This window comes from Chiloscyllium plagiosum, unplaced genomic scaffold, assembly GCF_037043375.1.
Source record: "Chiloscyllium plagiosum isolate Xiang-an unplaced genomic scaffold, Cpla_swu_hap1 HiC_scaffold_12, whole genome shotgun sequence".
NCBI classification, from domain to species: domain Eukaryota; kingdom Metazoa; phylum Chordata; class Chondrichthyes; order Orectolobiformes; family Hemiscylliidae; genus Chiloscyllium; species Chiloscyllium plagiosum.
The window spans coordinates 65,570,121-65,583,788 of NW_028270150.1; the positions used below are offsets into that span (position 1 = coordinate 65,570,121).

Consider the following 13,668-nt stretch of genomic DNA (forward strand, 5'->3'; position numbering starts at 1 on the left):
ACTTGTAGGCAGTTATAAAACCTATAGTGATGGATTGGATCAAAAATTCCGATAAATTAAAAACAAAATGTAAAGGGTTCTACACCTCGAGTCAACTCTATGTTAATACAGGAAAAACACCTTTGTTGGTTCAGTATTCCAAACAGAACAATAAATTCTGTGGTTGACAGTGTTTACTTTCTTAGTTACAGTTTAATTAAATATGTTCAGTAACTTATAACCTAGGTAACAGTATAATTCAGTGTTTACTTGTCTGCCTCTTGAACCAAAGAAATCATATGTCAATATATTACCTTGCATTATTCCTCAGTATTAGCTACACCCCTCAGTTTGCTGTCAGCAGCAAATGTTGATACTGTATTAATGTACAATAATTTTCAGTAAACAATAATGCATGTTAGACTCCTGCATGACTGATACGGAATCAGCTAATGATATAGTACACAAGGCATTCAGCCTATTGGGACTTTTCTAGCTTTTTGATAAACTTACCCGATTAGTCCGATCCACTGCTCTTGCCTCATCTACAATATGTTCTTCCTTACAAATATTTACCCAACTTTCCTTGGTTGAATCATCCTATCTATTTCTATTTTATCAATTACCTTCAAAGTTTGGATGTTTCTCTAAGATCCCCACTCATTTTTCTGAATTCCAATGAATATAATCCCAATCTACTCAGCCTCTCCTCATAAGCCAACACCCTCAACTCTAGAATCAACCTAGTGAACCTCCTCTGCACTCCATCCAGTGCCAGTGCATCCTTTCTTAAGTAAGGAGACCAAATCTGCACACAGTACTCCAGGTGTGGCCTCACCAGCACCTTGTACAGCTGTCACATTACGTCTCTGGTTTTGAATTCAACCTTTTAGCAATAAAGGATAAAATTCCATTTGCCTTCCTAATGACTTGTTGTACCTGCAGATCAACCTTCTGCGATTCATGCACAAGGACACCCAGATCCCTCTGCAAATCATAATGCTGCAACTTTGCTTTGTAAAAGAAAAAAAATTACTTACATTGCTTCTGATTCTTTTGCCAATTGTCCAAAAGTTGTATCCTCTGATACCGATCTGCCTTCCACGAGAAAAATGTTTCTCCCTATACTTACCCTGTCAAAACTCTACATGTTTTCGAACACTTCTATTAAATTTCCTCTTGCACATAACTGATATTTTTCTTCCCTCGTACTATTCTAATAATTTTCTTCTCTGCCTTTTCTATGGTTTTGACATCCATTCTCAAATTTGGAGTTGCATTTTATGACGGCTGGGGTGCAGACTGCTGACCCCTTCTGGAAGGAAAATAAATCGAAACAGGGTTTGAGTCAGCTTCGAGTAAGCCTACCCAATAACTACAACATTCTGAAGGCGGGGTCAATCAACTAATAGTGCAACTTCTGTCCCTCAGTGTGGGAAGTTCCGTCCCTTGGGAGTTAACGCCCAGTATGATTGGGCGGCACCTTCCACAGTCTCTGAAGTATCAGACCTCTGTTGTGGGTACTGCTGGATGGGCAGGAAGAAGCATAGGTCATTATTGCTCCAAGATAATTCAGGGGTTTTACGATGGTGAGGAATTCTGGAGCCTAGGGAGGGATGATAGGGAGAAGCGTGTGGATTTTGTCAGGCAGACATGCAGAAGTTGGGGGTGGGGTGAAATTTATATTGGCTGGATGCCACTAATGCATGTACAGTCCCCCTAAATAAGTTGCTCCACCCATGCCTGTCCACCTTTTTTCATGTGGGCCACAAAAGCTATTATCTACTCCTACCTGACTGTCCACACCACCTGCATTATAGCGCGGACAGCACATTATTCAGGTAATTACATTTTTTCACCAAGCCTTCTGACCCTTATTTATATACTACAGGTGGGCTGCTGATTTCCATGCCCGCTCACCTACTGTATTATGGAGATGAGCTTGTGGGTGGGCTATCCATCTTACATACATGGCTTCCCCTATTGAAAACATGCCCAGTGGGCACATATAAAATGCAGCCCATGATATCCACAATTGGGTCCAGTTTCCTATTGAGAATAGCCTATGTTTCATAAAAGTTCAATACACTTTTCTTGCTTTTGTATGTTTAAAATATTTTTATAATGTACCAAGCAGTAGGCTCATGACAGATGTTAGGTATATGGAGCCATTGGAGAAATTACTGAATAAACAACAAAATGGCTGAAATAAACCATCTCAGAATAGAAATTAAGCATCGTTAATGAGACTGGAGGAACTGAGAAAGTACCATCCGATCGCTGATACTCAGAGCTTACATCAACAATATCGACCTAGGAAGAAGTAACTCAGTATCAAAGTTTGCCGATGACAGCAAACTGACAGATATAGCAAACATTGAGGAATAATGCAAGGTAATGCAAGAAAGCATGAGACAACTTGCAGACAAGGCAACTAAATAGCAAATGAACTCACCGTAAATAAATATGATGTGATTTATTTTGATAGAAGGAACAGAAACAAGTTTGCATTTTTCCAACCGACTGGATGTGTTCAAAGTCAATCTCATTTAGCATGGTGATATTGCCACACAATACGATGAGGGGTATTCTCATTGTGAAGATGGGACTGTGTCTCAACAGTGTTGTGCAGTGGTCACTTTTTCATGGCCAGATACATCTGCAACGGGTAGACTGGTGAGGATGAAATGAAGTATGTTCTTCCCTCTTATTCTTCACCATATCCCTCACCACCTGTCATAGACCCAGTTGAGCAGCTTCATGTTTTTTAGGACTTGACCAATTGGTGGTAATCGGCAGAAGGTTTCCTTGTCCATATTTTACCCATTGCCTTCAGAGTTTATGGGTCAGGAGTAAATATTCAGGACTCAGGCCAGCTCCCTCTTGACTGTTTACAGCTCTGCCACCATCTCTACTGAATTTGTCCTGGTGATGGACAGGAAATATCCGAGGAAGATGAAAGTATTGCATGGGATATTATATGATTCCATGAATATGACTACATCTGTGACTAGTATGTGAGAAAGCTTTCCCAGGTTTGGCACTAGGCCCCAGGTATTTGTGAGGAAAAAACTGAAACATCACTGGACCTGAAAGGTTAACTCTGTTTCCTCTCCACAGATGCCGACAGAACCTCCTGAGTTTTCCAGTAATTTCTGTTTGTATTAGTAAGGAGGATTTTGCAGGTTGGACTTGGCTCTATTTGCTGTTTCTGGTGCCTTACTTTATGCAAAGTAGTCCAGTTTTTTTTTCTATTAGTGTGGTTGACACAACTGAGTGACTTGCTAAGGTCATTTCAGAGGGCAGTTCATTCAGAGTCAACCACATTGTTGTGGGTTTGGAGTCACATGTAAGCCAGACCATGAAAGGGCAGTATTTCTTTCCTGAAGTACATTGGAGAACCAGATCTTTTCTTATATAACAATTGCCTTTAATTTCATGATTATTGTTAAACGTTTAATTCTAGATCATTATTGAATTCAAAATTGCACCATCTGCCATGATTGCATTGAAATCTCCCGTCCACAGAACATTACCTAGGTCTCTGGATTATTAGTCCAGTGACAATACTATTGGGCTAGCACCTCCACCTTTCAGATTATGTTCCCAAGACTAGAATTCTGTAAACCAGTAATAATAGTTTCTCACTATTAGTCTGGTAAATCTATATTGCACTCCTTCAAAAGCAAACATATCCTCCTGAAGGTGTGGTACCTTGAAATGAACAGAGTTTTCTGCATGGTCTCATCAGGGCTTTGATTAGCTGAAGCATGATTTCACACACTTTTATTCTAATCTGTGATATATGTGACAATGCTGCTCCTTTAACAAGGTTACGTTGTCCTTGTTTTTTTTTCAGGAGGTTATAAAAGACACAGACTCCAAAGAGTTTTAGTTGAAGGGTTTTAGGGCCAGTTTGATTATAGCTAACAGATACTGCACACGAAGCCATGCTGACTAACAAATGTTATATCCTGCCAATGGGAGTACCTACCCATTACCCCGACAGTTCACATCCAGTTTGCCAGCAAGATTAATAAAATGCCTTCAATTCCTCAAGTCAATTTCAGCTAATAGTCTTTTATGAGGAGCCTTATAAAATAACTTCTGAAAATCTACATTAATAACATGCATTAGTATCCCACTATCCACTACTATACTTTAATCACCACATTATCTTTTAAAAATCCATGCTAGCACTCTCTTAGCTGAAAACCTTGAAGATGTTAAGTCACTTCATTCCTTAATTGTAGATTCTAGTGATTTCCCAACAACAGATGTAATACCAACTGGTGTTTCGTCCCCAGCCAGCCGGTTCTTCTTTTTCATAAACAGTGAAGCGACAATACAATATTTCAAGAATCGAGAGTAGTTTGGAAGATTATGATTCAGAGAATCGCAATGTTATAGAGTCATAGTCATAGAGATGTACAGCATGGAATCAGACCTTTCAGTCCAACCCCTCCATGCCGACCAGATATCCCAACCCAATCTAGTCCCACCTCCCAGCACCCAGCCCATATCTCTCCAAACCCCTCCTAGGTGCTCATGTTTTGCTGGTTGTTGGTATCGGGTCCTTTAGATTCATCAGTAGCTGTTTCAGAGTGTTAGTAGATTTGTGGGCTACCATGATGCCAAGGGGTTGGAGTAGTCTGGTAGTCATCTCTGAGATGTCTCCGATGTATGCAGAGACTCGAATGAACAGCCCTCTGCACGATCCAACCCAAACTTTGGGTCCGCTAAGTGGATGACACCTTTGTCATCATAAAATGGAACAAATAAGAGGAAACCTACAACAACCGATTCCCCTTCCGAGATGACACACTGGAATGAACAGCTAATGGAGAACTGCAGACCAGCATCTACAGGAAACCAACACACAGACCAGATATTTAACTATAGAAGTAATCATCCCAACATCCACAAACGGAGCTGCATCAGAACATTATTTCAATGGGCTACAACACACTGCAGCACCCAGAACCTATGAGCAGCCGAAGAAAAAAATACCTATACAGCGTATTCAAGAAGAATGGGTACCTGATAATAATAGTCCATCGAGCCCAAACGAGTAGACACAATACACCCAGAAACTCTAGCCACACTACTATACATCAAAGACTACTCGGAGATGACTACCAGACTACTCCAACTCCTTGGCATCATGGTAGCCCACAAACCTACCAGCACATTGAAACAGCTACTGATGAACCTAAAGGACTCTATTATCAATAACCAGCAAAACAAAAATAATTTACAAAATACCATGCAAGGACTGTTACAAACACTACATCAGACAGGCAGGCAGAAAACTATCCACAAGGATACACGAACACAAATTAGCCACCAAAAGACATGACCCATTATTAGTAGTATCCTTAGATACAGACGAAGAAGGACACCACTTCAACTGGGACAACATATCCATCCTAGGACAGGCTAAACAGAGACATGCATGGGAATTCCTGGAGGCTTGGCATTCAAACTGGAACTCCATCAATAAACACATCTATTTGGACCGCATTTACCAACATCTGAGAAAAAGAACCAGAAAGTGACCTTAAGAGACCAAGATATATAAATAGAAAGCGAGACAGAATACCACCGCTTTACTAGAGGCTCACTGATGATGTTACCTAGCATGGTGATGAAATGTCTGAAAACAAACCTGTCAGCTCAGTAAGCAAACTTACAACCTGAACCTCAACCTGCCTACAATCTTCTCACCACCAAGTGACGTCCAGGCTTGACACTTCCAACCACCTCCCCATCCTATCCAAACATCCAAGTTTGACTGTTCTGTGGATGTAATACCTCCTGGCACCAACCTGACCATTTGATTTGATTTGATTTATTGCAGTTACGTGTACCTAAGTACAGTGAAAAGCTTTGTTTACAAGCAGTACAGGCAGATCGTCGCAAGGAAGGACATACAGATCATAGCATGCTTGGACATAGTGAGGCATAAAGGTTACATTGCGCAAGAGGTGCACAAAATAAGAGCAACATCAACATTATTTGAAGTTATAATCCATTTATCAGTCTAATAATGGCAGGGAAGAAGCTGTTCTTAAACCGCTGGATCATGTTGGTGCGTGTGTTCAAGCTTCCATATCTTCTGTCTGATGGAAGAGTTTGTCAGAGAGCACTATCGAGGTGGGAGGAGTCTTTGATGATGTTGGCAACCTTTCCATGGCAGTGAGAAATGTACACAGAGCACATGGATGGAAGGCTGATTTCCGTGATGGTCTGGTCTGTGCACATATCTTTCTATTGTTTCTTATGGTCCTGGGCAGAGCAGTTGCCATATCAGGCCATGTGCACCTGGACAATGTGCTTTTTATGGTGCATCTCTAAAAGTTAGATGAGATTAGATTCCATACAGTGTGGAAACAGGCCCTTCAGCCCCTCAAGTCCATACCGACCCGCCAAAGAGTAACCCACACAGACCCATTTCCCTCTGACTATTGCACCTAACACTATGGGCAATTTAGCATGGCCAATTCACCTGATCTGCACATCTTTGGACTGTGGGAGGAAACCAGAGCACTCAGAGGAAGCCGAAGCAGACACAGGGGGAATGTGCAAACTCCACACAGACAGTTGCCCGAGGCTGGAATCGAACCTGGGTCCCTAGTACTGTGAGGCAGCAGTGCTAACCACTGAGCCACCGTGCCGTCCCAAAGTTAGTGAGGGTTCTTCTGGGCATGATAAATTTCTTAAGCCACCCGAGAAAGATGAGGCATTGTTGTGCCTTCTTGACTGTGGCATCTACGTGGGAAGTCCAGGGCAGGTTATCACTCACAGCTGGTGGACTGACCTCTTTGGACCCTCCCCCAAGACCTCACCTCGATATCTCTCCACACCTCACACCCTACCACTAGGCTGGCCCCACCTCAGGACACAACACCTATCCCCTCCCTGATGCCACACTGATTCCACTTCTGGATCTGGCACCTCCCTCCTTCCCTTGCTGTTAACCTGACTCATATCTCAACATCTTGGCTGGGTGACAATGGCCCTGCCCATCTGATACAACCTGCACACCCTGCTTTGAACATTCAAAGTGACTGGGATAGAGTACAGATTGATTTCACTTCTTTTATAATGAGCCTTTGCAAAGAAAGTCTGGAAAGTGATGCAGTGGGTTTTTTTGTTGCCAAGATTCATTTGGAACAGCACTTTGAAGCAGGTCACTGTTCTCTACGGGAATTCCAAGGATGCACACTGGAATAAACATTGATTGTATCTGCAGGACGACACCAACTCACTGATATACAGTATTTGGTCTGCCCAACCTTTAACCAGCCTTTTCAATGAATAGAGGTGTCTATTATAGAATATCGTTGACATTCGATGGTGTAGAGTACATGCTGATGGAAGCATTAAAGCTTAGGGATGCTACACCCAAAAGTGCAATGGGGAAAGTCCACTGTCAGAGGACTTTCACTGCCGACCACCTTTCTCACTACAATTAGAGTAGCACTTGACATTGAAGGAGAGTAACCTGAGGTGAGGTAGGCCCAGCAGTGAAAGATGGCACCCAGGGATTGAGACTTCATTATTGGTTTGGTCCAGAGTTGGCAGCAGTGAAGGGGTGAAGCGCATCACAACAACATTGATGAGGTTAGTTGCAATGAGAGACTCCGAAATTGGTGGATCCAGTGCAGGTGGTGTTGGTGAACAGCGGTGAGAGATGTTACCTGAGGATTAGCTACTTTGACATTCTGGAGAGGCGCTGGTGGTTCAGTCAGCTCAAAACTTGATGGACTTCTCTTTAAACTAAATCTTTTAATTTTTCTCTTATTTTCAAACTACCAAGTCACCATATTGTGGTGACAGATGAAAGCTTTTCACTATATTTTATTGTATTTCTCACTGTAAAATATACCTGACAATAAAAATCATTTGTTCATTCTACCTGCCTCTTTTGGAAAATGAATGCAGAAAAACACCTTTAGCCACAAGTTTAACAGGCAATGATTTGCACCTAATCTCATTGAGCTCCTGAGGGACAGATAAAAGGAAAAGCCTGCTGAATGGTTCCCTAGCTGATGCCTGAAACGTCGACATTCCTGTTCCTCGAATGTTGCCTGACCTCGTGTACTTTACCAGCACCACACTTTTCGACTCTAATCACCAGAACTTTCAAGCAATCACCAAGATGCAACGTGGTGGTGACAAAGGCCACTCTTTCATCCACAACACATTGAGTGGCTGGAAACTGTGGAGAACTCCGTGGCTGTGTGCTGACATGGGATACATATAGTAAATATCAAGAGAGTTGCAATTGTATTGAGGCATTTGAGAAAATTGCATGGTGCAGAGAGAAAAGTTAGACTTTATTTCACTTTCTGCAATATTTAATTTGAAATACTTTGTAAAGCAGTTTTACACATTTGGTGAATAAAGCTTAATTTTGGAAACAAAATAGCTTCTGTCAGGATGCTTCAGATGTGCTAATGCCTAACGTCTCTAAATACAGGATGTGTGACAAATATGGGGAAACTGCATTCACTCTCTCTCCTCAATGCAAATCAACAAATACAATTTAACCAAGTATGACTTCCTTTTCAGCCTTTGCTGATTATAATCTTCCCAAATATTCTTTTATTCACCAGCACAATCTACATCATAATTTGTGATTTAAGGACTATCAATTTGGTGAAAAATACCCCTTTGATCTACCTGAAACTTGCTGGCCTTCCAGCGCAATGAGTTGGCAATAACCCTGTTGTGGATTAGTGGTGCTGGAAAAGCACAGCAGTTCAGGCAGCATCCGAGGAGCAGTAAAATCGATGTTTCGGGCAAAAGCCCTTCATCAGTGCCAACTGCCACATTCCAAGATCCACGGCTACATGCTGAGGACTACTGCAAGGGCACACGTGGGCAAAAGCCACTAAGGCTCTCCTGCCCGAATACACCTAAGGGATTGCAAACTGAAATTTGCTCGGGTTGTATACTCAAGATGTGTGTATGGTAAATATTAAGTAATTGTAAATGCAGTAACACGCATACCAAGGTGAAAGTGACTCAGAATTTGAATTGCCATGGAAACGAATTTTTACAAATTTTACGAAAAAGTACATTTTGGGGAGGAGGAAAATATACGTGAACAGCCCTAGACGACAGGAAAAGTAATTGACGCCACAGTTTTAGATAGTCAGCCCCGGATGCTCTGAGGAACTCAACTTGCAATGACTGATCTCTGAAAACCTCTAACCATCAGATGCCGGGGGGGGGGGGGGGAGGGGAAGGGGCATTGAAGAAACTTCCCTTCGGCTCCCCTCCCGGTCGCCATCCTGACCGGAGAAGGCGACATTTCGCTCATGGGGAGAGCTTCTGGTTCACGTTTCCTGGTCTCACTGACGCCCTTGCCAGGCCCACCCCAGCAACGTGCATTTGTGAACGTTCCCGAAAGGCCAGTCACAGCTCCTCCTCGGCATCTCCGCCCTGGCTGGCAACTTCCCCCCAGCCCACCATAACACCCATTCCCTTCATAAACATACTTCTCACCATAAACGGGAAAAAAATAAAACCATTCGAGTGACGGAGAGCTGGGGGGGGGGGGAGAGGGCGGGGGTTGGGGGAGGTGACGATCGATGATATTGCTGAGGCCGGGTGTTTACTGTCCATCAAGCTGTCACGATCCGGCTTTTTCAAACACTAACGGGCGCCGCTCGTGAGCATCCGGAGCTGGGGGAGGGGGCGGGGCTTTGGGAAAAAAAACGCATCGACAATGCGGACGCGCGAGAGAGGAGTGTGTGACGGGAGGAGGTGATCAGGAAGCGAGGCAGACAGAGAAGGGCCGGAGCGGGGACACACTGCCGGAGGCTCCGGCTGCCTTCAACAGCACTCACTGTCGCGCGCGCGCACACAAACTGCCAATGATCGACTGCCAAAGCATTGTTTGGTTGAAACCAAAATCGCCCCCCATTCTTTAATAAGCAATACGCCTGACGATTCAGGGAGCATCATGCGGCTATTCTGCTTTTTAATGAAAAACCCCATTCCGAAGCAGGTCGAATATTACTCTCGGTTTTCACCTTCTCCTCTGTCCATAAAACAGTTCCTGGATTTTGGTGAGTCAGTTAATGGAGGGATATTGTGAGCGGGGAAGGGGTATTGAATAAGTCCAGAGGTTGTTTTTCCATCATTAATGTGATAGACGAGGCTGTGATGTTTATTGTCCGGGGGCTGATGCTGTTGCTGATCTCGGAATGCAGCTCAGCTATTTGGCACGACTGAAACGTGACCCAACAAGTGCAATGCTCAGAGTTGAAGCAGGTGAATTAAATGTGTTACGTCCGTACGTTTACTGAAAACTTGCAAAGTGATAAAAGTTTCCCTGCACGTTCACAAGGGGAAACAAGCTTGTTTTAAACAAAAGAGAAACGTTGGGAATGGAGATCCAAGGCAGTGACATTAAATAATTCAAAACGTTGCCGACATAAAATATGAGGATTGGGCTCATAGTATGGAATCGTCTCCTTCAATGAATGTCACGAGCCTTTTGAAAGGAAGCTGATTAATTTTGGTGAAACATTTGGCATGTGGAACAGAAACTAGTTTCTGAATACTTTTAAGTCAGTTTCGATCTGAATTTATGGTGCGTTCAGTTCTGGTCTCCCTGCTATAGGAAGGATGTTGTGAAACTTGAAAGGGTGCTTAACAGAGTTACAAGGATGTTGCTAGGGTTGGAGGATTTGAGCTGTTGGGAGAGGCTGGGGCGATTTTACCTGTAGCGTCGAGGCTGCGTGGTTACCTTTATAGAACTTTATAAAATAATGAGGGGCATGGATAGGATGAATAGTCAAGGTTTTTTTTCCTCCAAGGTAATGGAGTCCAATACCAGAAGGCATAGGTTTAAGGTGAAAGGGGAAAGATTTAAGAAGGACTTAAGGGGCAGTTTTCCATGCAGAGGGTAGTGCATGTATGGAATGAATTGCCAGAGTAAATGATAGAGGCTGGTGCATTTACAACATTTAAAATGTATCTGGAAGTGTATCTGAATTGGTAGGGTTTAGAGGCATATGGGCCAAATATTGGCAAATAAAACTAGATTAATTTAAGATATCTGGTTGGCATCAATGAGTCGTACCAAAGGGTCTGTTTCCCTGCTGTACATCTTTATGACTGTATGACGTGTGCTAATTCTTCAGGTGTGTGCCAGGAATCATGATCTTTGAGATAAATTGCACTAAATCCTAAGGCAGCAGCATCTGGACAGATAGTAATTGCTTTATGGATAGTACAAATGCATTACTAACTTATCAATGTTCTCTTAATCTTAAACTGTACTATATAGTTGGTATTGTTTTGGAATAAGTGAGCTTTGATCGATTGTACTCTTGACTAGGAGCAAATCCTGGTCCAGTGACAGATTAAAGGAGAGACTAAAAAAACAGTTTTACAACAGTTGTAGTGATGAGGGATTATACTTGGATGGAAGAAACCAAATTTCTACTTAATGCACAGAAGGATGAGGAGATTTAATAGAGGTATTTAAAGTTATGAAGGGTTGAAGATTATTTCATCAAAACTTTACACTTCTCTCTCTGAATACGTGCTACCAAACCTGTTGAGCATTATCTTTATTTCAGATTTCAACTTTTTCAGATTTTGTGCCCTGATCTTATGCTGTTGCCTGCCCTACTTTATGTAGAAAGATGATGGGGACTAGTCCAGAAGATCTTAACGTGAACCATCTAATTTGTAATAGACAGTAAATTGTTCTCCAGTTTGCATATTGCCATGTTCAGCTTAGAATGAGGTCATACATTTTAATCTGGTTTATCTCCTCCTTTGCAGCAAATGGGCTGACATAAAAGCAGCGGTAGTTAGTTAGACCTGTTAAAGTAGGTTGTCATTATGATGGCTAGGAGCAAGAGTTTAATGTCATGTAAGATGTTGATGCTGTGAACAATCTGCTTCGATCTGAGACTAGCTGAGATGAACTGAAACTGGGGTGAGTGTAGAGGTAGTGGTCAGGGCCAATGATGTGAACTCATTGTTCACTAAAGCCGTAGAGAAATGTCACAACACTGGACATTGAAGTAAAAGGAAGGGATCAAAGGTAGATCCTTGAAACAGTTCAAAGATAATGTTTTGGTTTGGGAACAAACATTGCTGGACTTATAGCTCAAAATGGATGGGTAAAATATGGCAAAATATCTTTCAGCAAGATATGAATAAGGGATACTTATCATCAGCAATATTTAGGTGTTAAACTGTGATAATGACCTAATTACACACAAAAACAAAAGAAAAAAACATTTTTCCCTTTTACCCACTTTGTGGTCACGATTTGAAAAGTTAGAATCTGTACTGTCAAGAAAATGGTAGCAGTGTATTTGAGCTAGACAGTTTTTGAATGTCAGCTGAAAATCACAAATTGAACTCTTGGTGCCCAGGGATGATTTGGTAACTTGGCAGGAACCATATACACTGTATAGGGTCGAGAGTGTGGTGCTGGAAAAGTATGGCCAATCAGGCAACATCAGAGGAGCAGGAGAATTGATGTTTCGAGCATAAGCTCTTCATCAGGAACCCATTTTTATATATGTTTGTTTATAAAATGATTAGACTAAACAATGGAAGCCAAAATGTGTGAAATTTGGAATGTAAGTGTACAGATCAATGTCATCTGCATGCAGAGAATTTAACTTGTTCCTTGGATTTGCTCACCAGTTAACCTGTTCCTCAGTTGTTAATTGAGGATGAGTTATTGGCAAGGTCTCCAAGTGAAAGCTCAACAATTTCTTTGGTGCCATTAGATCTTTTATAGCCACCCAAGAAGCAAACAGCAGACTCTGACAATACAGCACTCCTTCAGTACTGAACAGCTGTGTCAGATCAGATTATACACAAATTGTACTGTGGGCATTGAACCCGTGACCTTCTGTCCCAAAGTCAAGAGTGTTAGCATGATACTTTTTTTGTGTGACATTGCAATTGTTGCATATAGGGAAGCAAGCCAGTTTTTGTTTTCTTACATAACCATGTGTTCTGTGATAATTTGTGGATGTTTGAGAATAAATTACATAAGCAAATACATGGGAACACTGCAACCCACAAGTTCCCCTCCAAGCCACTTATCATCCAGCCTTAGAAATATATCACTGTTCCCTTAATGTTGTCCTGGAAATACTTCTCTAATGGCACTGTGGGTCTACCCGCAGCTCATGGACTGTAGCAACTCAAGAAGGCAGCTCACCATTACCTTCGCAAGGACAACTGAACACAGAACAGTACCACAGTACAGGCTCTTTGGCCCTCGATGTTGTGCCAACCTTTTATCCTATTCTAAGATTAAAGTAACCAACATACCCTTCATTTCACTGTCATCCATGTGCCGATCCAAGAGTAGCTTAAATGTCCCAAACGTATTTGACTCTCCTATCACTGCTGACAGTACATTCCATGCACCCACCACTCTGTGTAAAGAACCTACTTCTGACATCTCCCATAGGTCTTCCTCCAATCACCTTAAATTATGCCCCCTCATTTTCCACCCTTGGAAAATGTCTCAGGCTAACCACTCTATGCCTCTCATCATCTTGTACATCTCTATCAAGTTACTTTTCAGCCTTCTTCATTCCATTGAGAAAAGCCCTAGCTCCCTCGACCTTTCTTCATAAAGGTACATCTGCCCTACCCCTCCTAAAGCTTCCACATCCTTCCCATAAT

General features: G+C 42.3%; 1 protein-coding gene across 1 annotated transcript in view; it reads left to right on the forward strand.

Annotated features, from left to right (window-relative positions):
* Positions 1–9,770: 9,770 nt before the first annotated feature.
* Positions 9,771–13,668, forward strand: part of pdk3a (pyruvate dehydrogenase kinase, isozyme 3a) — a 70,690-nt gene continuing 66,792 nt past the window's right edge. Inside the window, exon 1 of the mRNA XM_043700759.2 lies at positions 9,771–10,061. Within this exon, the coding sequence (XP_043556694.1) occupies positions 9,956–10,061 (106 nt within the window). The 5' untranslated portion in view covers positions 9,771–9,955. The remainder of the gene's footprint in view (positions 10,062–13,668) is intronic.